This window comes from Dendropsophus ebraccatus, chromosome 2 (assembly GCF_027789765.1).
Source record: "Dendropsophus ebraccatus isolate aDenEbr1 chromosome 2, aDenEbr1.pat, whole genome shotgun sequence".
In the NCBI taxonomy this organism is placed as follows: Eukaryota; Metazoa; Chordata; class Amphibia; order Anura; family Hylidae; genus Dendropsophus; species Dendropsophus ebraccatus.
Window position 1 is genome coordinate 213070762 of NC_091455.1, and position 26907 is coordinate 213097668.

A 26907-nucleotide genomic window follows, 5' to 3' on the forward strand; every position below is an offset into this window, starting at 1 on the left:
AATATATATCCACCCAATATACAGTATATTCCAATATATATCCACCCAATATACAGTATATCCACCCAATGATCACCATGCTCGACGGCTTTTAATGAGCGACAACAGGAAGAATCCTTGGAACTGGTATACGGTATATTATGGTCATGTGCTTGAGCCGTAAAACTATTCCAAATCCTGAGAAGTAAGGTTGGGTGAACGTCCAGAGACGGCCGAGCCCATAGGCTTAGAGGACACCTCCATGAGTCAGGATCCTATAGAGAGTTACCAGCTGTCAACGGGAGCTGACCAGGGTGCTGATCCACAGTGCCACCTGCCCGGACACCGCGCACCTTCTACTGATCGCTCTGATCGCCCTCCTGGTCATGTCTATAATATACTCCAAGCAATCCCACACTATAAGGTATAGTATCAGTATATTATATACTCCAAGCAATCCCAAACTATGAGGTATAGTATCAGTATATTATATACTCCAAGCAATCCCAGACTATGAGGTATAGCATCAGTATATTATATACTCCAAGCAATCCCATACTATGAGGTATAGTATCAGTATATTATATACTCCAAGCATTCCCAGACTATGAGGTATAGTATCAGTATATTATATACTCCAAGCAATCCCAGACTATGAGGTATAGCATCAGTATATTATATACTCCAAGCAATCCCAGACTATGAGGTATAGCATCAGTATATTATATACTCCAAGCAATCCCAGACTATGAGGTATAGCATCAGTATATTATATACTCCAAGCAATCCCATACTATGAGGTATAGTATCAGTATATTATATACTCCAAGCATTCCCAGACTATGAGGTATAGTATCAGTATATTATATACTCCAAGCAATCCCAGACTATGAGGTATAGTATCAGTATATTATATACTCCAAGCAATCCCAGACTATGAGGTATAGCATCAGTATATTATATACTCCAAGCAATCCCATACTATGAGGTATAGTATCAGTATATTATATACTCCAAGCATTCCCAGACTATGAGGTATAGTATCAGTATATTATATACTCCAAGCAATCCCAGACTATGAGGTATAGCATCAGTATATTATATACTCCAAGCAATCCCAGACTATGAGGTATAGCATCAGTATATTATATACTCCAAGCATTCCCAGACTATGAGGTATAGTATCAGTATATTATATACTCCAAGCAATCCCAGGCTATGAGGTATAGCATCAGTATATTATATACTCCAAGCAATCCCAGACTATGAGGTATAGCATCAGTATATTATATACTCCAAGCAATCCCAGACTATGAGGTATAGCATCAGTATATTATATACTCCAAGCAATCCCAGACTATGAGGTATAGTATCAGTATATTATATACTCCAAGCAATCCCAGACTATGAGGTATAGTATCAGTATATTATATACTCCAAGCAATCCCAGACTATGAGGTATAGTATCAGTATATTATATACTCCAAGCAATCCCAGGCTATGAGGTATAGCATCAGTATATTATATACTCCAAGCATTCCCAGACTATGAGGTATAGTATCAGTATATTAGAAAAAGCGAATGGGAAGACAGCGTCCTTTGCGAATTAAAAAACTTAAATAACTTCTTTATTTTGCCATATGCATACACAGAAAAAATAACGACGTTTCGTCTCCTCTAATACTGTATTAGAGGAGCCGAAACGTCGGCTCGCTGCCACCTCTGTCCATGTCAGGAACTGTCCAGAGCAGCAGCAAATCCCCATAGAAAACCTCTCCTGCTCTGGACAGTTCCTGACATGGACAGAGGTGGCAGCAGAGAGCACTGTGTCAGAATACACTACTTCCTGTAGGACATACATCAGCTGATAAGTACTGGAAGACTGGAGATTTTTTAACAGAAGTAAATTACAAATCTCTGGCATTTTATAGCACCAGTTGATTTGAATTTTTTTTTTTTTGGTGAACTACCCCTTTAAGAAGCACTAACATCCCGGAGGATCCCCTGAGTGCAGCTTTCTATCCTTTATAGATTACATGTGACCTTGTCTTTCTCCTTTCACTGATTTTACTAATAGTTTTTGCTGCAGATTCCAGCACGGTTGTATCACCGGGATTTGGTTTCCGGATTGTTAAATATTTCCGGTTGTATTTAAAGTCATAGAATATTAAAGTGAAACCCGTCTGACCTCTAAGAACTGCAGGAAGGAATCACTTTTTCCAAATTACAAATCTATATGGAACATTTATGTTTCTTGTAGTCTTTTTATTGTCTCATTATACATCTCAACTGCACATGATTATGGGGGCGGCCATCTTGCCTGAGAGGTTACTGTCATCAGCAGGGCCACAGATTTACAACTGACTCATGAAGATAAGGAACTAAATCAGAAGATTATTCATTGTGTTCTATGGGGGATTGTGAACTAAGTTTATGATGTGTTTGGATAGATTTTATGCTTAACTAGACACATTTGATAAGGGTGTAGAAAAGGAGGTGTAAAAATGTCCTTGGCAGGCTGTATCTGTAACTCTGTAGCTTCTTTGTAATGTTGGGAGGGTTAATCTGAGATCAAGTGCCTAAAGAACTCACTGTGATTATCCCTCCCGGCATTTTAAAGACGCTACAATGTTGCAGATACAGCCTGCCAGGGACTTGTTTACATCAGTCGTCTCAGAAGGGAGGGTGGAGAAGGGGGAGACAGAGAGAAAGATTCACACACAGATTTTTGTGTCTTCAGTAGAAAGTAGCAGCTCAGAACTGGGGGAAGGAGACTGGATAGATATTAAAGGGGCTATAAAGTTAGGTAAAATATATGTTGAATCATCCCCCCTCCTGGAGACTAACAATTCCTTCCATACATGTCATTACCTTTTCTGTTTCTTTCCCCCAATTCTCAGCTGCTGTTTTCTGCAGGAACTGTCCAGAGCAGGAGAGGTTTTCTATGGGGATTTGCTGCTGGACAGAGGTGGCAGCAGAGAGCACTGTGTCAGACTGGAGAGAATACACCACTTCCTGCAGGACATACAGCAGCTGATAAGTACTGGAATACTGGAGATTTTTACGTAGAAGTAAATTACAAATCTATATAACTTTCTGCCACCAGTTGAAAGAAAAAGATTTTCACCGGAGTGCCCCTTTAACAGTCAAATGGGTGATTAAACTACAGGCCATTTCAGTTAACTACTGACCATAGAAGCAAATAGCTCATAATAAAATAATTTAAAAAAAAAAATCACTTCTGTTTGCAGCCGATGAGTCAGAGAGGAATCGCTGCCAAATCCCCATTTTTTTTCTCTATTAAACAGACTGCACTTGCACCGGCGCTCTATAGGGACACTGGTGAGAAAGAAAGGGAAAGCAGAAACACGCAGGGAGACCACGCGCCAGCGAGATGACTCAGGCCTCAGGTTTACAGCGATATAAATAGGGAAACAGTACAATAATAGTAACAGCTACAGTGCAAGCGCATAAAACCTCTGTGCTGCTGAGGATGATAGAGTGGTCACATGACATTCATAGGGAAGTCTATTGTAGGAATATCCATACATACATCCTGTATTATACTATGGGGTCACTGTGTACATACATTACATTACTGCTCCTAAATTACATCCTGTACTATACTCCAGAGCTGCACTCACTATTCTGCTGGTGAGGTCACTGTGTACATACATTACATTACTGCTCCTAAATTACATCCTGTATTATACTCCAGAGCTGCACTCACTATTCTGCTGGTGAGGTCACTGTGTACATACATTACATTACTGCTCCTAAATTACATCCTGTATTATACTCCAGAGCTGCACTCACTATTCTGCTGGTGAGGTCACTGTGTACATACATTACATTACTGCTCCTAAATTACATCCTGTATTATACTCCAGAGCTGCACTCACTATACTGCTGGTGGGGTCACTGTGTACATACATTACTGATCCTGAGTTACATCCTGTATTATACTCCAGAGCTGCACTCACTATTCTGCTGGTGGGCTCACTGTGTACATACATTACATTACTGATCCTACTAACAAGGTATAATCGGCCCTTAAAAATAAAAGCAGGTGGGCCACCATACCTGTGTGCCCAACCGGCACTGGCGGCCCGACATAACATCACTGGGCCCGGCTGTATCCTGGCCAACCACCATAGAACTGGTGTCACACTTTACCATCTAGCAAGTGACCGGCCGATCCTCCACACTGGTGGTTACCACATCTGTACATTTGAATCCAGGGATATTTGCAGGGTCAGTGTTGGGGTCAGTGTTTAGGGACAGATCTAGGGAAAGCTTTAGGGCTAGCTATATCCTGTACTGTTCGTGCCATCTCCATCCTTTCATTCTGCCATCATCTGCTCCCTCTTGTTATTTGTTACCTGCTTGGATATATCTGTAGATGTTATTATGTTGTATACCCCCCTCCATGTGCTATCTGATATATAACACTTGCACTGACTGTATACAGCCAGGAGATGTTGTATCTACTAGAGATAAGTTTATTGTTCTAGTGGAAGGAAACTATGACCTCTGCGACCAGTCATTGACTTTGGCGGCTCTGATCTTTTTATGATGTAGATATTCAGCGGTGAAGATCAATTGTTCACGTGGATCATGGTAACACTCTATTGATGTTTATAAGGTTTACAGCAACAGAGCAGGTCGGCTGGTGGCGGGCTGGATTGGTGCTCTGGGGGGCGGGCTGGATTGGTGTTCTATGGGCAGGCTGGACTGGTGCTCTGGGGGAGGACTGGATTGGTGCTCTGGGGGGCGGGCTGGATTGGTGCTCTGGGGGGCGGGCTGGATTGGTGCTCTGGGGGGCGGGCTGGATTAGTGCTTTGTGGATGGGCTGGATTGGTGCTCTGGGGGCAGGCTGGATTGGTGCTTTGGGGGGCAGGCTGCATTGGTGCACTGGATTGGTGCTCTGGGGGTGGGCTGGATTAGTGCTCTGGGGGTGGGCTGGATTGGTGCTCTGGGGGAGGGCTGGATTATGTGCTGGGGGGTGGGCTGAATTGGTGCTCTGTGGGCTGGCTGGATTGGTGCTCTAGGGGTAGCTGGATTGGTGCTCAGGGAGCTGGCTGGATTGAGCTCTGGGGGGCGGGCTAGATTGATGCTCTGGGGGAGGGCTGGGTTGGTGTGCTGGGGGGTGGGCTGGATTGGTGTTCTATGGGTGGGCTGGACTGGTGCTCTGGGGGGCGGGCTGGATTGGTGCTCTGGGGGAGGGCTAGATTGGTGCTCTATGAGCGGGCTGGATTGGTGCTCTGGGGGAGGACTGGATTATGTGCTGGGGGTGGGCTGGATTGGTGCTCTGTGGGCGGGCTGGATTGGTGCACTGGGGGAGGGCTGGATTATGTGCTGGGGGGCGGGCTGGATTGGTGCACTGGGGGAGGGCTGGATTATGTGCTGGGGGTGGGCTGGATTGGTGCTCTGTGGGCGGGCTGGATTGGTGCACTGGGGGAGGGCTGGATTATGTGCTGGGGGGCGGGCTGGATTGGTGCACTGGGGGAGGGCTGGATTATGTGCTGGGGGTGGGCTGGATTGGTGCTCTGTGGGCGGGCTGGATTGGTGCTCTGGGGGGCGGGCTGGATTGGTGCTCTGGGGGGGCGATTAGTCTGACGATATAACTATGGAAAAGGCGCTAAGGATGAAGGTAAGAGACTTGGCTTCCTCCTCAGCCCCCCATGCACAATAGGGAAATATTAGCACTTTAGATCCCTCTCACCTGCTGACAGTTTCCCTTTAAACCTTTTGTACAAGAAAACAACTCAAGCTGCTTAAGGATCCAAATTTATGGGAACCCCGACAGATATTTATTCTAACCAACAGCCGACCCTCCCCTAAGTATCATCCCGCCAATGTCCCACTCATCCGCCTGGGTCCCCATATGTTGTGCCGTTATATGACACCATGTTGCATCTGATGCCTGTTCTGGTCCTTCTCTTCCTCCTGGAGGAGATGATTTGGGAACATGGCCTCCAGAATCTGCAGCTACATTAGAGCGGCCATCTCCGCTGTCTGGCTCCAGTCTCCAGCATCACTGACAGCTGTGACACTTCTCTATCTTCCCAACTCACATTTACCAACTGGAATCCGTGATAGGAATCCATGTCTGGGTTTGGAGTGACGCCTGCAGCTGCCAACCGCCATGGGGTGCGCCCAGCCCAGTCACCGGGGAGGTTTCATCTTGTTTGGTTATACTAACACACACCTACACAGTGTTTCACACACACACACACACACACACGCACACACACACACACACACACTCACACATCAAATTGTCTGTGCTCCAACCTCTATACACTGAAATAAGATTTTTTAATGTAGTCTTAGCTTATAGTTACTTAAATGACGTCCATGTGTATCCATGTCTGAGATAAGAATCATGTACCGGGAGTTTATAAGTCTTAGGGTGTGCAGCCTCCCCTGATGTCTATATAATACATGTTACCATTAAAGTAGACATTACACTGGGGGAAGCTGTCTGTGTCACTAGTGCTGCAGCCTCCCCTGATGTCTATATAATACATGTTACCATTAGAATAGACATTACACTGGGGGGAGCTGTCTGTGTCACTAGTGCTGCAGCTTCCCCTGATGTCTATATAATACATGTTACCATTAGAATAGACATTACACTGGGGGGAGCTGTCTGTGTCACTAGTGCTGCAGCCTCCCCTGATGTCTATATAATACATGTTACCATTAGAATAGACATTACACTGGGGTGAGCTGTCTGTATCACTAGTGCTGCAGCCTCCCCTGATGTCTATATAATACATGTTACTATTAGAATAGACATTACACTGGGGTGAGCTGTCTGTGTCACTAGTGCTGCAGCCTCCCCTGATGTCTATATAATACATGTTACCATTAGAATAGACATTACACTGGGGTGAGCTGTCTGTATCACTAGTGCTGCAGCCTCCCCTGATGTCTATATAATACATGTTACTATTAGAATAGACATTACACTGGGGAAGCTGTCTGTGTCATTAGTGCTGTAGCCTCCCCTGATGTCTATATATTACATGTTACCATTAGAATAGACATTAAACTCGGGGAAGCTGTCTGTGTCACTAGTGCTGCAGCCTCCCCTGATGTCTATATAATACATGTTACTATTAGAATAGACGTTACACTGGGGGAGCTGTCTGTGTCACTAGTGCTGCAGCCTCCCCTGATGTCTATATAATACATGTTACCATTAGAATAGACATTACACAGGGGGAAGCTTTCTGTGTCACTAGTGCTGCAGCCTCCCCTGATGTCTATATATTACATTTTACCATTAGAATAGACATTACACAGGGGGAAGCTGTCTGTGTCACTAGTGCTGCAGCCTCCCCTGATGTCTATATAATACATGCTTCCATTAGAATAGATATTACATGGGGGGAGCTGTCTGTGTCACTCATGCTGCAGCTCGCCTAATATAACGTCAATTCTAATGGTAACATGTGTTATATAGACATCAGGTGAGGCTGCAGCACTAGTGACACAGACAGCTTCCCCCAGTGTAATGTCTATTCTAATGGTAACATGTAATATACAGAAATCAGGGGAGGCTGCAGCACTAGTGACACAGACAGCTTCCCCCAGTGTAATGTCTATTCTAATCGAAACATGCAGCAGCACTAGTGATATGTTACTGTGCAGGGAGTTTGGCTTCTGCAGCCCTGCAGTTCTTGATACAACCATCGGTGGCAGCAGAGGGCCAGTCTTGCGTCTTACTGCTGCCACTTAATCTAACTATGTTAAAAGAGTATAAAGGTTTACATTTACATTAATAGCGTTGTATAAGTCTAATAAATACATAAAAATATATATTTGATTCTTAGGAATACCTCCTTAAAGGGGATGTCTTATAACACCAGGAACTCTCTGTAATCAGGTATATGTGCACCATATATGAGGGGTGGACTCCCTCCTCCTGAAGTAGTCCGGGCTGTCATCTCTGTCTGCTCTATACTGTGAGAGCTGAAAAACCACAGGATCAATACTGCAAATAGATCCCGAGGGCGTATACAGCAATATACAGCCAGCTCCGAAAGACAAGACAAACAGCACGGCATGATGGTCAGAAGGGCGGCCTCTAACCTGCTGCCAGCATAGGGGGCAGTATTATAGTAGTTATATTCCTGTATATAGGAGCAGTATTATAGTAGTTATATTCTTGTATATAGGAGCGGTATTATAGTAGTTATATTCCTGTATATAGGAGCAGTATTATAGTAGTTATATTCCTGTATATAGGAGCAGTATTATAGTAGTTATATTCCTGTATATAGGAGCAGTATTATAGTAGTTATATTCCTGTATATAGGAGCAGTATTATAGTAGTTATATTCTTGTATATAGGAGCGGTATTATAGTAGTTATATTCCTGTATATAGGAGCGGTATTATAGTAGTTATATTCCTGTATATAGGAGCAGTATTATAGTAGTTATATTCTTGTATATAGGAGCGGTATTATAGTAGTTATATTCCTGTATATAGGAGCGGTATTATAGTAGTTATATTCCTGTATATAGGAGCAGTATTATAGTAGTTATATTCTTGTATATAGGAGCAGTATTATAGTAGTTATATCCCTGTATATAGGGGGCAGTATTATAGTAGTTATATCCCTGTATATAGGAGCAGTATTCTAGTAGTTATATTCTTGTATATAGGAGCAGTATTATAGTAGTTATATCCCTGTATATAGGAGCAGTATTATAGTAGTTATATCCCTGCATATAGGAATAGTATTATAGTAGTATATTCCTGTATATAGGAGCAGTATTATAGTAGTATATTCCTGTATATAGGAGCAGTATTATAGTAGTTATATTCCTGTATATAGGGGGCAGTATTATAGTAGTTATGTTCTTGTATATAGGAGCAGTATTATAGTAGTTATATTCTTGTATATAGGAGCAGTATTATAGTAGTTATATTCTTGTATATAGGAGCAGTATTATAGTAGTTATATCCCTGTATATAGGGGGCAGTATAATAGTAGTTATATCCCTGTATATAGGAGCAGTATTATAGTAGTTATATCCCTGTATATAGGAGCAGTATTATAGTAGTTATATTACTGTATATAAGGGACAGTATTATAGTAGTTATATTCCAGTATATAGGAGCAGTATTATAGTAGTTATATTCCTGTATATAGGAGCAGTATTATAGTAGTTATATTCCTGTATATAGGAGCAGTATTATAGTAGTTATATCCCTGTATATAGGAGCAGTATTATAGTAGTTATATTGCTGTATATAGGAGTAGTATTATAGTAGTTATATTCTTGTATATAGGAGCAGTATTATAGTAGTTATATTCTTGTGTATATAGGAGGTAGTATTATAGTAGTATATTCTTGTATATAGGGGCAGTATTATAGTAGTTGTATTCCTGTATATAGGGAGCAGTATTATAGTAGTTATATTCCTGTATATAGGGGGCAGTAATATAGTAGTTATATTCTTGTATATAGGGGGCAGTATTATAGTAGTTATATTCCTGTATATAGTGGGCAGTATTATAGTAGTTATATTCCTGTATATAGGAGCAGTATTATAGTAGTTATATCCATGTATATAGGAGCAGTATTATAGTAGTTATATTCTTATATATAGGGAGCAGTATTATAGTAGTTATATTCCTGTATATAGGAGCAGTATTATAGTAGTTATATTCCTGTATATAGGAGCAGTATTATAGTAGTTATATTCATGTATATAGGAGCAGTATTATAGTAAATATATTCCTGTATATAGGAGCAGTATTATAGTAGTTATATTCCTGTATATAAGAGCAGTATTATAGTAGTTATATCCCTGTATATAGGAGAAGTATTATAGTAGTATATTCCTGTATATAGGAGCAGTATTATAGTAGTTATATCCCTGTATATAGGGGGCAGTATTATAGTAGTTATATTCCTGTATATAGGAGCAGTATTATAGTAGTTATATTCCTGTATATAGGGGGCAGTATTATAGTAGTTATATTCCTGTATATAGGAGCAGTATTATAGTAGTTATATCCCTGTATATAGGAGCAGTATTATAGTAGTATATTCCTGTATATAGGAGCAGTATTATAGTAGTTATATTCCTGTATATAGGAGCAGTATTATAGTAGTTATATTCCTGTATATAGGAGCAGGATTATAGTAGTTATATTCCTGTATATAGGGGGCAGTATTATAGTAGTTATATTTCTGTATATAGGAGCAATATTATAGTAATATTCCTGTATATAGGAGCAGTATTATAGTAGTTATATTCCTGTATATAGGGGGCAGTATTATAGTAGTTATATTTCTGTATATAGGAGCAATATTATAGTAATATTCCTGTATATAGGTGCAGTATTATAGTAGTTATATTTCTGTATATAGTAGCAGTATTATAGCAGTTATATTCCTGTATATAGGGGGCAGTATTATAGTAGTTATATTCTTGTACATAGGAGCAGTATTATAGTAGTTATATCCCTGTATATAGGAGCAGTATTATAGTACTTATATTCTTGTATATAGGAGCATTATTATAGTAGTTATATTCCTGTATATAGGAGCAGTATTATAGTAGTTATATTCTTGTATATAGAGGGCAGTATTATAGTAGTTATATTCTTGTATATAGGGGGCAGTATTATAGTAGTTATATTCCTGTATATAGGAGCAGTATTATAGTAGTTATATTCTTGTATATAGGAGCAGTATTATAGTAGTTATATCGTATTCTCGTATATAGGTACAGTACATACAAATTCTTCTGGTGCGCTTGCTGTAAGTATACAGACATGGTTTCCCAGTGTGCCCAGTGCTGTACAGTTTATACAAGGGCCCCAGTGTACAGTATATACAGACATGCTTCCTGCAGTGTGCCCGGTATGCTCGGCGCTGTATATTCCCCGGCGTGCTTGTGCTATCCTCCGATGTGCTTGGTGCTTGGTTCTGTGTATCCCCCTGGTGTGCTTCGTGCTGTACCCCCCATGTGCTCGGCGCTGTATATTCCCCGGTGTGTTCATGCTGTACCCCCCATGTGCTGGGCGCTGTCCCCCCGGTGTGCTCGGCGCTGTATATCCCCTGGTGTGCACAGCGCTATATATCCTATATATCCCCCGGTGTGCTCCCCCCGTGTGCTCGGTGCTGTATATCTCGCGGTGTGCTCGGTGCTGTATATCTCCTGTCTGCTCGCCGCTGTATATCCTCTGTGTGTTCGGTGCTGTATATCCCCCGGTGTGCTCGGTGCTGTATATCCCCCGGTGTGCTCGGTGCTGTATATCCCGCGGTGTGCTCGGCGCTGTATATCCTCCTGGTGTGCTTGTACTGTCCCCCGGTGTGCTCAGTGCTGTATACCCCCCGGTGTGTTCGGTGCTGTATATCCTCCTGGTGTGTTCGGTGCTGTATATCCTCCCCGGGGGGCTTGGCGGTGTATATCCCCGGTGTGCTCGGTGCTGTATATCCCCCGGTGTGCTCCCCCCTGTGTGCTCGGTGCTGTATACACCCCCGGTGTGCTCGTTGCTGTATCCCCGGTGTGCTCGGCGCTGTGTATCCCCCTGCTGTGCTCGGTGCTGTATATCCCCCGGTGTGCTCGGTGCTGTATATCCTTCCCGGGTGGCTCGGCGTTGTATATCCCCCAGTGTGCTCGGTGATGTATACCCCCCGTTGTGTTCGGTGCTGTATATCCTCCCTGGGGGGCTCGGCGCTGTATATCCCCTGGTGTGCTCGGTGCTGTATATCCCCCCGGTGTGCTCGGTGCTGTCCCCCCGGTGTGCTCGGTGCTGTATATCCCCCTGGTGTGCCCGGCGCTGTCCCCCCGGTGTGCTCGGCGCTGTCCCCCCGGTGTGCCTGGCGCTGTCCCCCCGGTGTGCTCGGCGCTGTCCCCCCGGTGTGCTCGGCGCTGTCCCCCCGGTGTGCTCGGTGCTGTATACCCCCCGGTGTGCTCGGCGCTGTCCCCCCCGGTGTGCTCGGAGCTGTCCCCCCGGTGTGCCCGGCGCTGTACCCCCGGTGTGCTCGGAGCTGTATACCCCCCGGTGTGCTCGGCGCTGTCCCCCCGGTGTGCCCGGCGCTGTCCCCCCGGTGTGCTCGGTGCTGTACCCCGGTGTGCCCGGCGTTGTCCCCCCGGTGTGCTCGGAGCTGTATACCCCCCGGTGTGCTCGGCGCTGTCCCCCTGGTGTGCCCGGCGCTGTCCCCCCGGTGTGCCCGGCGCTGTCCCCCCGGTGTGCCCGGCGCTGTCCCCCCGGTGTGTTCGGTGCTGTATATCCTCCTGGTGTGTTCGGTGCTGTATATCCTCCCCGGGGGGCTTGGCGGTGTATATCCCCGGTGTGCCCGGCGCTGTCCCCCCGGTGTGCTCGGCGCTGTCCCCCCGGTGTGCCTGGCGCTGTCCCCCCGGTGTGCTCGGCGCTGTCCCCCTGGTGTGCTCGGCGCTGTCCCCCCGGTGTGCTCGGTGCTGTATACCCCCCGGTGTGCTTGGCGCTGTCCCCCCCGGTGTGCTCGGAGCTGTCCCCCCGGTGTGCCCGGCGCTGTACCCCCGGTGTGCTCGGAGCTGTATACCCCCCGGTGTGCTCGGCGCTGTCCCCCCGGTGTGCCCGGCGCTGTCCCCCCGGTGTGCTCGGAGCTGTATACCCCCCGGTGTGCTCGGCGCTGTCCCCCCGGTGTGCCCGGCGCTGTCCCCCCGGTGTGCCCGGCGCTGTCCCCCCGGTGTGCCCGGCGCTGTCCCCCCGGTGTGCTCGGCGCTGTCCCCCCGGTGTGCCCGGCGCTGTCCCCCCGGTGTGCCCGGCGCTGTCCCCCCGGTGTGCCCGGCGCTGTCCCCCCGGTGTGCTCGGCGCTGTCCCCCCGGTGTGCCCGGCGCTGTCCCCCCGGTGTGCTCGGCGCTGTCCCCCCGGTGTGCTCGGTGCTGTACCCCGGTGTGCCCGGCGCTGTCCCCCCGGTGTGCCCGGCGCTGTCCCCCCGGTGTTGTACCCCGGTGTGCCCGGCGCTGTACCTCCGGTGTGCTCGGTGCTGTCCCCCCGGTGTGCTCGGAGCTGTACCCCCGGTGTGCTCGGAGCTGTACCCCCGGTGTGCCCGGCGCTGTCCCCCCGGTGTGCTCGGCGCTGTCCCCCCGGTGTGCTCGGCGCTGTCCCCCCCGGTGTGCTCGGCGCTGTCCCCCCGGTGTGCCCGGCGCTGTCCCCCCGGTGTGCTCGGTGCTGTACCCCGGTGTGCCCGGCACTGTCCCCCCGGTGTTCTCGGTGTTGTACCCCCGGTGTTCTCGGTGCTGTACCCCGGTGTGCCCGGCGCTGTCCCCCCGGTGTTCTCGGTGCTGTACCCCCGGTGTGCCCGGCACTATCCCCCCGGTTTGCTCGGTGCTGTACCCCGGTGTGCTCGGCGCTGTCCCCCCCGGTGTGCTCGGTGCTGTATATCCCCCTGGTGTGCTCGGTGCTGTCCCCCCCCGGTGTGCCCGGCGCTGTCCCCCCGGTGTGCCCGGCGCTGTCCCCCCGGTGTGCTCGGCGCTGTCCCCCCGGTGTGCCCGGCGCTGTCCCCCCGGTGTGCTCGGCGCTGTCCCCCCGGTGTGCTCGGCGCTGTCCCCCCGGTGTGCCCGGTGCTGTCCCCCCGGTGTGCTCGGCGCTGTCCCCCCGGTGTGCCCGGCGCTGTCCCCCCGGTGTGCTCGGTGCTGTACCCCGGTGTGCCCGGCACTGTCCCCCCGGTGTTCTCGGTGTTGTACCCCCGGTGTTCTCGGTGCTGTACCCCGGTGTGCCCGGCGCTGTCCCCCCGGTGTTCTCGGTGCTGTACCCCCGGTGTGCCCGGCACTATCCCCCCGGTTTTCTCGGTGCTGTACCCCGGTGTGCTCGGCGCTGTCCCCCCCGGTGTGCTCGGTGCTGTATATCCCCCTGGTGTGCTCGGTGCTGTCCCCCCCCGGTGTGCCCGGCGCTGTCCCCCCGGTGTGCCCGGCGCTGTCCCCCCGGTGTGCTCGGCGCTGTCCCCCCGGTGTGCCCGGCGCTGTCCCCCCGGTGTGCTCGGCGCTGTCCCCCCGGTGTGCTCGGAGCTGTACCCCGGTGTGCTCGGAGCTGTCCCCCCGGTGTGCTCGGTGCTGTACCGTACTCTCCGGAGAGGAGGCGGCGGCGCTTTGTAGTCGGGCAGGAATGCGGAAATGTACAATCACTTGTGTCAAACTTTTGAAGAGGGAGAAATCCGCCGCCGGAGCCGGAGCCGCATCGTGGGAACAGACCGGGGGGAGAGAGCGGCGGAGGAGGCGGAGAGGGCGGCGGAGGAGGACGGCGGTGGCGGCTCCTCAGCTCCTGCTATGGGCCAGCTGCTCCCCGGTGCCCGCAGCCCCCTCCGGTGACCCGGCCCCCTGTGCGGGGATGGCTGAGCCGCCGCTCTGCTGCTACCTGTGTGGCCCGGCCGGGGATCGGCTGCTGCTGCTGCGGGGATCACGGAGAGCAGTTACCGGGACCGTCCGACCCCAGGTAATCCCCCGCATTGTGCCCTGCCATGTGCTCTGCATCCCTGCAGGACGGTGCAATGCTCTGCAGACGGTGTGCACCGGGCTGTGCCCAGACACATAGGCACCGTACCCTATATACTACCAGCCTGTACCCAGACACATAGTCACCCTATATACTAGCAGCCTGTACCCATACACATAGGCACCCTATATACTACCAGCCTGTACCCAGACACATAGGCACCGTACCCTATATAATACCAGCCTGTACCCATATACATAGGCACCATATATTACCATCCTGTACCCATACACATAGGCACCGTACCCTATATACTACCAGCCTGTGCCCAGACACATAGGCACCCTATATACTACCAGCCTGTACCCATACACATAGGCACTGTACCCTATATACTACCAACCTGTACCCATACACATAGGCACCCTGTATTACCAGCCTGTGCCCATACACATAGGCACCGTACCCTATATACTACCAGCCTGTGCCCAGACACATAGACACTGTACCCTATATACTACCAGCCTGTGCCCATATACATAGGCACCCTATATAATACCAGCCTGTACCCATACACATAGGCACCGTACCCTATATACTACCAGCCTGTACCCATACACATAGGCACCCTATATAATACCAGCCTGTACCCATACACATAGGCATCGTACCCTATATAATACCAGCCTGTATCCAGACACATAGGCACCGTACCCTATATCGTACCCTATATACTACCAGCCTGTACCCATATACATAGGCACCCTATATACCAGCCTGTACCCATACACATAGGCACCCTATATACCAGCCTGTACCCATACACATAGGCACCCTATATACCAGCCTGTACCCATACACATAGGCACCCTATATACCAGCCTGTACCCATACACATAGGCACCCTATATACCAGCCTGTACCCATACACATAGGCACCATACCCTATATTCTACCAGCCTGTGCCCATACACATAAGCACCGTACCCTATATAATACCAGCCTGTGCCCATACACATAGGCACCGTACCCTATATACTACCAGCCTGTACCCATACACATAGTCACCCTATATAATACCAGCCTGTACCCATACACATAGACACCGTACCCTATATAATACCAGCCTGCACCCATACACATAGACACCGTACCCTATATAATACCAGCCTGTGCCCATACACATAGGCACTGTACCCTATATATACCAGCCTGTACCCATACACATAAGCACCCTATATACCAGCCTGTACCCATACACATAGGCACCGTACCCTATATACTACCAGCCTGTGCCCATACACATAGGCACTGTACCCTATATAATACCAGCCTGTGCCCATACACATAGGCACCGTACCCTATATACTACCAGCCTGTACCCATACACATAGGCACTGTACCCTATATATACCAGCCTGTACCCATACACATAGGCACCGTACCCTATATAATAACCAGCGCTGCCCCTGATCCCTGTGCATGGACGCACACAACTCCCAGACGCGTTTCCATCCCAGTCTTATTGCTCCGTCCGCAGTCTGGGATATAAATTCTGCATAGAAGCAATGAACATATTGGAGATTGCAGCTTAGTGTGGGTAATGGAGGGGGGGGGGGGGGCGGCATTGGGGCAGGTCAGGGGTTAACACAATTATTTAAAGGTCCATATAGTGGTCTATATAGAAAGTGACGCCACCTATCGCATCACCCCATTGGGACGCCTTTCGATCCCAAATGTATAGAAATATTGCTCAGCCTGCCCTGTCTAGAAGATGGGTGCCAGGGGGGCACCAGGGGGATGGCGAAGGGTTAATACGCATCTTCATTTAAAGGTCTGACCATCTGTAGGGAACAGAGAAATGTCATCTATATAGAAGATACGGGATAACGGGAGGAGTGGGGGAGTGAATGGGACGTGTGGCCGGACCCTCATGAGCACCCCTCCGCGGCACCGCTGGCATCTTACCAGCTGGCGGTGTATTTTATATATACACAACATATCAATACACGGGGAGAAGGGCGGATTTAAAGGGACTTTTCATCATTTGCATATTGTCGGGTGCTGCGGCTAGTCGTCATTTACACTATGGGGGGGGGGGGGGGTAGATAACTTTGTTGCGATGTTGTCAGCACCAGTTACGTATACGGTGGGGTCGGCGCGGTATGTTACATAGACACTATGTTTTATGCTATTAGATGTAGTTTTATAAAACAGATCTGTGTATGTGATGTAGCAGAGCTGAAGTTGTTGCACTAGAAACTTTCATGAAGTTAAGACGAGACTTTATCGGCTCTGCTACATCTGCAGGGTGGTCGGAGGTTTGGAGCGGCGGGTTGAGTGAGGCTATGTTACAGAATAGAGGAGACTTTATCGGCTCTGCTACATCTGCAGGGTGGTCGGAGGTTTGGAGTGGCGGATTGAGTGAGGCTATGTTACAGAATAGAGGAGACGAGTGTGAGCCAGGAGAGTGTCTCACACGCATGTTTCGCTGTCTTCTTCCCTCCAGATAATGTGATCTCGGGTTGGTGCTATCTATGTGCTGCTTCCTGCATTGCTCCGTCCAGCTGCGCGCGGCTGTGCCTGCAGCTGTCTCAGGGAGCTGCCGCTTCTTCTGACCGTCCGAGGAAGCTACGGCCGCATCTGGATTACAAGAAAGGAGGAGGAAGAGCCAAGCTCGGGCTGCTATCTCTCCCCTGGACCCCCCCTCCGTCCCCTCCAAGGGGGCGATGATGACGATGGAGAAGGACGGCCTGGCAGATCAGCAGTATGAGTGTGTGGCCGAGATCGGGGAGGGGGCATACGGCAAGGTGTACAAGGCTCGGGACCTGAAGAATGGAGGGCGCTTTGTGGCCCTGAAGCGGGTGCGGGTGCAGACGGGAGAGGAGGGGATGCCGCTCTCCACCATCCGGGAGGTGGCCGTGCTGCGACACCTGGAGACCTTCGAGCATCCCAATGTGGTCAGGTGAGGACGGGTCACAGGAAGCAGAGAGGGCGGCCATTGTTATCTCTCCAGCTGCTGCAGAACCTCTTGGATGTTTTAGTTATTGAGTTATTAAACATTTAGTTATATTCAGTGGTGACAACCAATATCGCCACTGGTATACCTCTCACAGGGGTTGTCACCCTGTTACCCCGGTTACATTATCACCTTCTATTACGTAGATGTCGGATTTGTGGTTATGTAGCAGAACAAGCTGGGTGACAACCCCCCGAGGGACCCCGGAAACAAAGATCTCAGGACACACCGGAATCTATAGGATAATGTCCCCAACAATAAGTTCTTAGAGGGAGAGTTATCAGAGCTTTTGCACTGAAGCAGTTACCATAGCAACCGACCAGATACCAGCCTCCATTTATATAATGGCTTCTGGAAAGTTATATCTGATTGGTTGCCACGGGGAACTGCGTCTCTAGACACGGACTAAAAGATTTCCCTCTTAAGAATATGACAACTTACCAAAAAGGTTTAGTGAGGCGAGACGTATGATGTTCTGCAGCAGCTGAGGTGTATAGGATGATGTTCTGCAGTGTCTGAGGCGTATGATGTTTTGCAGCAGCTGAGGTGTAGTATAAGGTTCTGCAGCGGCTGAGGTGTATGATGATGTTCTGCAGCAGCTGAGGTGTAGTAAAAGGTTCTGCAGCAGCTGAGGTGTATGATGAGGTTCTGCAGCAGCAGAGGTGTTTGAGGTTCTGCAGCAGCTGAGGTGTATGATGAGGTTCCGCAGCACCTGAGGTGTATGAGGTTCTGCAGCAGCTGAGGTGTATGATGAGGTTCTGCAGCAGCTGAGGTGTGTGATGAGGTTCTGCAGCAGCTGAGGTGTATGATGATCTTCTGCAGCACCTGAAGTGTATGAGGTTCTGCAGCAGCTGAGGTGTAGTATGAGGTTCTGCAGCAGCTGAGGTGTAGTATGAGGTTCTGCAGCAGATCAGGTGCAGTATGAGGTTCTGCAGCAAATGAGGTGTAGGATGAGGTTCTGCAGCAGCTTAGGTGCATGATGAGGTTCTGCAGCAGCTGAGGTGCAGTATGAGGTTCTGCAACAGCTGAGGTGCAGTATGAGGTTCTGCAGCAGCTGAGGTGTATGATGAGGTTCTGCAGCAGATGAGGTGTAGTATGAGGTTCTGCAGCAGCTGAGGTGCAGTATGAGGTTCTGCAGCAGCTGAGGTGCAGTATGAGGTTCTGCAGCAGCTGAGGTGTATGATGAGGTTCTGCAGCAGCTGAGGTGTAGTATGAGGTTCTGCAGCAGCTGAGGTGTGGTATGATGTTCTGCAGCAGCTGAGGTGTAGTATGAGGTTCTGCAGCAGCTGAGGTGTAGTATGAGGTTCTGCAGCAGCTGAGGTGTAGGATGAGGTTCTGCAGCAGCTGAGGTGTGGTATGATGTTCTGCAGCAGCTGAGGTGTGGTATGATGTTCTGCAGCAGCTGAGGTGCAGTATGAGGTTCTGCAGCAGCTGAGGTGAAGTATGAGGTTCTGCAGCAGCTGAGGTGAAGTATGAGGTTCTACAGCAGCTGAGGTGTATGATGATTATGTCCTATGTTAGTGATCTGGGACAGAATACTATTGTGGAGTAGTATACGCAGCGCTGCTCACTTCTGTATTATAGTATAAAAGGTTCTGACATCAGAATCTCTTATCCGTTACGTAATACGTTATTATAGACTCTTCCATTGACGCGCCATTATAATATCAGAGAATCTCCCTTGCTGCAGATTGCGTATATGTGAGTTGTGTTCAGTATGGCGGCACTCGTTTATTTATTATATATACTGGAGACCTACAATTCCAGCCTATAAACCTGGGGGTAATAATGGGAGCAGATAGGGAAAGTGTCCACAATGTTTGGAGCCTCTGTCTCCAGCGCTTGGTAGAAGAGACAGCAGTGGAAGCAGCACCATTGTTCCTGTCAAAATAATGGATACCTTCCGGACCCCATATTGTATCATTCGATGGGGGGTCTCGTTGCTGTTGTAGGATGTATCCAACAGAGAATTCTGCAGTAACCGGTTGCATTTACCAAAAACTTCTAGAAGCATCCCAGGAGCAGGGACTACCAGTGCTCAGGAGGTCCTTCATTCATGGTGAGTGCCGGAGTGCTTTGAGTGATAACTCTTAAAGGGGAATCTATCCTGCTGATATGTCTCTATTGCACAGGGGACGCTGAGGAGGAAGGATGTGTCTCTTATAGTTTGTCTCTTACCTTCCTCCTCGGCGCCATTCTAGTGCAGTTAGTTGTTTACTCCACGGTCCAGTTAGACGGTTAGGGTACTATTACATGGCCTGATAATAACTGAAAATGAGCGCCAATCTGCTAGATCAACGCTCGTTTACTGGGCCTATTACACAGCCTGATTATCGTTTAACAAGGGCTGCAGGGACATCGTTATCGATGTCCTTGCAGCCCTTGCTTACTTTATACATTACCTATCCAGGCTGCAGGGCTCTTCTTCTCCCCAGGTCCCAAGCGCTCCAGCTTCAGTGCTGCCTTACTCCGCTGACAGGCCGCTTAGCCAATCACTGGCCACGGCGGTCCGGGCCAGTGATTGGCTGAGCGGCCTGTCAGCTCAGACAGGCCGCTCTGAAGCTGGAGCACGCAGGGACCCGAGCAGAAGAGGAGCCCTGCAGCCTGGATAGGTAATGCGGCCACGCATCGCTACGTGTAATAGCGGTGCGCGGCTGGCAGCTTACAGCGCCCGACAATTATAGGTTCAGGTTCAGTTATAGGTGATTGTTGTCATCGGCTGATCGTTGTATTTATTACACGGAGCGATAATTGGCCAAATCGGGCTGATAGGAGTACTGGGGGGTGTTAGGAGCAATGGCCGTCTCCATAGTGCCAATCTGGCCTGCCAGCCTGCTCCATTCATTATTATTAAAAAGGGATGGGCCAGTGTCGGATTGGCTCTATGGGGGTAGGCAGCGTTCCTAACACCCCCACCCAGTGCACCTAATGGTCTAACTGGACTGTGGAGTAAACAAACTAACCTCACCGGAACGGCGCTGAGGAGGAAGGTAAGAGACATACTATAAAACACATACTATAAGACACATAGCTTCCTCCTCAGCGTCTCCTGTGCAATAGGGACATATCTGCAGGTTAGATTCCTCCAACTTGCTGATAGTTCCCCTTTAAATTCATTCAGCAGACATTAGGATTGTCACTCATAGCTCGGAGGAGGGTCTGGAGAAACCCATTACCAGAACGACCCTCCTCCTCAGCACCTGCAGTAATGGTGCTTAGGACACTTAAAAGGCGTTTTTCTGGCTATTCAGCCTACATGAACGGGCCGTGACCTGATATGTTTTTTATATGGAACAGTTATCAGACCTGAAGGCACAAAACTGCGTAGTGATAGAATGGTTGACTGGAACCCTTTTACTACATGACCAGTTTAGGACCAGAGACCTCACAATATGGGGTCCATAAAGGTGTCAGTCAACTCCAGCGTGCGTCCAAATCTGGGTGTCTCTGCTTTCGATTACCGGTGGCTGAAGAAATTAGATACAGCCCAAGGAAGTCTGGGAAACCATGGATACGGCCACAGGCCATCGGCTGTAGAGCCAGGACTTCCTATGGCGCCATCCAACTACTTCAGCCTCTGGTAATCAGATGGACTGCCGGACTTGAGCGTGCGTGAGCGTCATCTCTGGTATAAATTTGTGTGTAAAGGCTGGAAAAATATAAAACTAATCACAACAGACTGATCAAAAATTTGGTCATTATTTACAAAAAAAAAACTTCACAAAACTAAAAAAAAAAAATGCCCATGGAGGTCGACGTATGATTCTAAAGCTTAAGGGTCCGTTCACACAACAGAATTTTTGCAAAATTTCAAGCAGAGTCCGTGTCGCGGACATTATTTATATAAGTCATTTTCTCATGACACTGTCCCTTTAAAGGGTACCTGTCACTATGGTCCATGTCACAAGTTCTTTGGGTAGATGCAACTGATGCAGGAAGATCGGGATGCCGTGGAAACGCGCGACGCCAAGTGAGTTCGATACACGAGCATTGTACTTATTAATAGACAAAGAACTCATCGGGACGTTTCCATGGCAACCCGATCTTCCTGAATCAGCTGCACATTGACCTTGTGAAGCGGACTGTAGTTAGAGGTATGATATAATAAGGGCCCTATTCCATGGGATGATTATTGTTCGCATAATCGTTAACGATAAACGATCGCTTTTGCGATTGCAAAAGACCTGAAATCGTTCCCCCATTTACATGGAACGATAATCGTTATTTATGATCGTTCTTGCAGTCGCCTTGTCGTCACTACTGCGAACAACCGAACGACGTCTTTTTCAATGCGAGCGATCAACGATAAAAATAGGTCCAGGTCTTATTAAACGATCAACGATTTCTCGTTCGGTCGTTAATCGTTAACTGCTATTCATCTGAACGATTATTGTTTAGATTCGAACGACTTAAAGTGACTCTGTACCCACAATCTGCTCCTCCTCCCCAAACCGCTTGTACCATCAGATAGCTGCTTTTAATCCAAGATCTGTCCTGGGGTCCGTTCGGCAGGTGATGCAGTTATTGTTTTAAAAAGGACTTTTAATCCGGCAGTGCTGTGTCTAACGGCCGGGGCTTACATTAGTATATGCATTAGGTTGGCACCACCTCTCTGTCCTTCCTCCCCGCCCTCCTCATCATTAGGAATGCTCCAGGCAGATTGCTTCCTATTCGTCAGCTGTGTGAGCCCGACACATGGGCTGGATCGTTATTACACCTGTGCAAAGCTCAAACACCTGTGCAAAGCTCATTCCTAATAATGAGGGGGGTGGGGAGGAAGGACAGAGAGGTTGTGCCAGCCTAATGCATATACAAATGTAAGCCCCGGCCATTAGACACAGCGCTGCCGGATTAAAAGTTGTTTTTAGGACAATAACTGCATCCCTTGCCGAACGGACCCCAGGACAGATCTTGGATTAAAAGCAGCTATCCGAAGGTACAAGTGGTTTCGGAGGGTCAGATTGTGGGTACAGAGTCACTTTAATGATAATCTGAACGATAATCGTCCCGTGGAATAGGGCCCTAACACTGAGAGGGACAATAAATCTCAGTACAGAAGTATTGTAGTGTATAATACAAAGGCTCCCGTACTGAAGTCCCCAAAAACAGAGAAACCAAAAGAAACCTGAATTAAAAGTTGAAAAATAAAAGGACCCCAAGCTTTAAAAATTATTAAAAGAACCCTCTTTCCCAATTATGAAAAATATGTGAACTATAAAAATATCATGAGAATAGTAGCGATATCTGATCTGGTGAACAAGATAAATTAATGAATAAAAAAAGTCTGGAAAAAAAGTCTGGAAAGGTCTGGAAAAAAGGTCACAGAACGGCCGGTGTTTTATAATGTGCAAACATGGCCTTAAACAGTTAAAGGTCTCAAATGTGGCGACATAAAGCAAATTTGGTTTAGCTTTTAATTTTGTAAAATTGGTAAAAACATCACAAAAACTATACAAATCTGGTTGTTACTGTACCGACCCCCCAGCGTAAAGTGATCGTGTGATTTGTTCTCAACAGTGAACGCCGTAAAATTGAGATCTTCTCCTTAAAATTTTTGCTGGTTTTAGCAATTCCATTCTAACAATTAGGGGCAGTTTAAATGTGGCAATTTAAACGGTTTAACTTTTTTAATGTACTGTAGTAAAATATAACCACCATTATGTAAATCCCCTTAAACACAATGACCTGCAGGATAGCAACGAAGTGTCAGTCTTGCCATAAAGTGATCGGCGTAAAAACTGAATTTCTCAGAATTAGCAGAATATCACTTTTTTTTCAGCAATTTAATTGGCAGTACATGAAGGGTGACTTTATCTAGTATTATTGGTCCAGCAAAAAACAAGCCCTCTGTGGCTCTGTATATGGAAAAAGAACTGCAGTGTAAAGTATAGGGGAGACTGGAGGAGCGGCTGTAATGAGACATAAGATGAATCTGATAAATCTGTGTTACTAATACTCACTAGCAGTGTGTGATCGGCCTGTTGTATTAGTATACACTGTTGTGTCTTGCTTTCACTTTGCTAATGTTTATGGGAGGTTTAAATACTTACCTACCAACATTTGTGTCGGGTGGGTTCTGACTGTGCGTTATAAGTGACTTCTGGTTGCGGCATCTGGGATCAGAGATAACTCTGGTACATTAGTATCTAGTTGGTTAGAGGACAGGTTGCGTTTACCTATATGTATCCCAAAATGGGGCCATTAAAAAGTACTACTCCTGCAAAAAACAGGCCCATTGTTATTGCCCCGGACCACAGAATAAAGGTGACATCTCAGTAGGTGCTGAAAAGACGAAACCCTCTACAACACGGCCAAGTCCCGTTCTTACGAGTGCAGGTAATGTCACATGACCAAGACGCTGTAATCCATGTAGATATGTGTAGATATAGATATTGATATGTGTAGTGTAGATATTGGAGGACACATCCGTGTGATGTCAGAGACTGAAGGGGGGGGAGGGTGGGTAAAGCGCCAGTTATTCTGCAGGTTAGTGGGGGGCCCACTTAAACCCCTCGTGATCCTACATTATTCGCCTATTCAGAGATCTCACCACCCCCAAAGACTAGTGTGACTATAACCGGTGCTGTCGTTGTTTATTACGCTTCTAGCCGTACGGAGTAGTTGAGGTTATTGACCCTTTGCGTTCAGGATTCAGACGATTCTGCCTAGAATTTTCCATCGGACTATGAAGGACTTTGACAAACATTATTACTTGACTATATGGCGGTATTATTTGTGCAGGTGTTTTTCATGGACGCGGCGGCCATGTTCTCGCACCCTTGAAGTGACCATCTGTAAAGCAGTTTTATTGCCTTCCAAGAGCTGCAAGGTCACAGTGTATCAGCGAAAGACAAATGATGAGTTCTATATTTAATAATTGCTGTTCAGCCGCGCAGGCAGAGCCGTATTAACACTTGCTGCTGCCCTAGGCACTAAACCTGAAGACGCCCCATCTTCACGCACCAATTGGCCATACCAGGCCTGACCAATACCACCATACCCCCCACCCCACTTGAAAATACACCAGATTTACTGGCAAGTCTGAACAGGAGGTGAGAGACTAAAAAAATAAAAACAAAAAAATTTTTTTTTTCTTTCCCCCTGCTCCCTGGTGCTGCCCCCTGCAAGGTGCTGCCCTAGGCACCGGACCACGGGTGCCTAGTGGTAAATACGGCCCTGCGCGCAGGACGCCTTTTAGAGGTCTCGCCTTATGTCAGGCGGCGATAGGTATAGAGCGCGCCAACTCCGCAAATCCATACTGTATCTATCACAAGCTAAGCTCCTAGTCACATGTAATGGACACAGGGCAGATCCTGACTACAACCTGCATCCCAGGCGTGTACATAAGGTTCCTATTACCCACCTCACAGGCAATGCAAAATTTGCTGAAATTGTTTTGTGCAACTACTGAATAAATTTTGTCGTGGAAATAAGCCGCCCCTTCCTTGTGTCTGCAGATTCCACATACATCTCCCAGTGGGGAGGGCCCCAAACCACCCTGTTACGTGGCCCCTCAGGTCCTCACTCTGTTGCGAGCTTTGGGATCTAAATAGGGAAACACCAGGGTGGCCCCTGTAAGTCAAAGTCTAGCTCTGTTTCGAGTGTAACGACATAAGACAAGGGTGACCAAGGCTAGGCATCCATTCACAGACAGCTGTTTCGGGTATTTGCCCCTCATCAGGATTCTGTCTACCAGTGGCAGCGAAAAATAGACCAACAAAACACAACAATCACTGAGTTAATTGATTGCTGTGTTTTGTTGGTTCACTTTCTTCCAAAGACAGCACCGCTCTTGTCTCCAGTTTGGGTCCAGTTTTGTAACTCAGCTCTATTAAAGTGAATGGAGCTCAACTGCAGAGTAGTGCTGTCTCTGGAAGAAAGTGGCCATAACCCCTTTAAGGACCATGTCCACTTTAAAGGTGGCGTAGGTTTTCGGCTGTGCGCACCCACGCGCACGGGATTTATGTAGAGGCAGTCCGCCTCTACATAAATCTCCGTAGCGCCGGAGATGCGGGGACATTTATAAGTCCGTCGTAAAAAACGCCGGACTTAATAAATGTCCCCCTATGTTCACACAACGTATGTTTTGCATAAATCACGTCCGTTGTTGCAATTTGCAATAATGGCCGTGATTTATACAAAACATATGTTGTATTTGAATGAATGGAATCCCGGCCGGAGCGTATACACAGCCGGGTCACAGAATGGCCGGTGTTTCACACTGTGTGAACATGGCCGAAAGTTGTAAAATTGTGAGCACAAAATTTTGACTTTATTTTTGTTTCCAGAAAACTGGCATAGAGGCCTTGATGGAATCGCTGCATTGTGGAAATGGGCGCCTTCATGCGATTTTGTATCAGGGATTCAGTTAGATAAAGCATAAAGAATAAGCATAAAAGTTCAACTTTTTGTCTAAAAGACACAGAATGTAGTAAGATAAAAGCTCAGAGTGCGCAGAGATCATACAGTACATAGAGATATGAATTACTTTCAGGGTTTCTCACATAGAGTAAATTCAGGAGCAGCCGAATGAAATGAAAGATGTTTCACTCATAGGAGGACATGATGAATGAATCATCTTAAAGGGGACTTCCACCAGTAGATAGGCCTGTTGGCTGCACATACTGAGCACATTGTTTTATCTTTCCTCGCAGAGATGTCTGATTTGTTTATATTGTTTCTTGTTAGGTAGAAAAGCCAAAAAGTCCCCCCTCCCCCCCCCCGGGTGTAACCGTGAACCTAACGTCCCCGAGCACCAAAGACATTGTTCCCTCTTCAGAGAAGATCTGCATTGTTGATGTTGTCGAGGCTTAAAGGGAAGCTCCACTTATAATTATTGTTGTGACATGAAGATCAAGTTCCTGTATTTTTAGCTCCTATGCAGGCCTATGGGTCTCCATGGTAACAGACTACAAACAGACCTTATGTAGTCTGATCCTGCAGTCACGCTGTCATCTGTCTATTCTCTACTTCTTTGGAACTTATCATATGTATACTGGAAAGAGAGAGGAAAGATGGAGGATGATGGGGGGATCTTGCTACACAGGGGGGTTCACTGAGAGACAAAACTCTTCATAGGAGCTGTAGACACAAAATGAGATTTATTTGCAGTGCTATCTAATTTCTTATTTTATTTTAGATACATTAATAAGTCACCATAATGAATGGCTTTAGGGATTTTATGTAAATTATGTATCTACCTCCTTACAATTCCCAAGGCTTCTGCTTGCTGTCAGTGAATAATTTATATCCAGAAACAGAAAAGCGTCCAGATCAGATCCTGCCCGCCTATAGAATATTAGGAAATGGTCAGTTAGTTATTAGGGGTTATATGGGAAATAACAGGTGGATGAACTGGAGGCAAAAGTGCTGCCAAACCGTTACATAAATATATCAATAATCCATCCATCCACTTTTGTTTGGAAAATTCCAGCAGCACTGATACTAAAAAGTTG

At 47.5% G+C, this 26907-nt stretch overlaps 1 protein-coding gene across 1 annotated transcript in view; it reads left to right on the forward strand.

Annotated features, from left to right (window-relative positions):
* The first annotated feature begins 14140 nt into the window (after window positions 1-14140).
* The window catches only part of CDK6 (cyclin dependent kinase 6), a 109358-nt gene continuing 96591 nt past the window's right edge, over window positions 14141-26907 (forward strand). Inside the window, exons 1-2 of the mRNA XM_069959441.1 lie at window positions 14141-14433; window positions 16943-17398. Of these exons, the coding sequence (XP_069815542.1) occupies window positions 17163-17398 (236 nt within the window). The 5' untranslated portion in view covers window positions 14141-14433; window positions 16943-17162. The remainder of the gene's footprint in view (window positions 14434-16942; window positions 17399-26907) is intronic.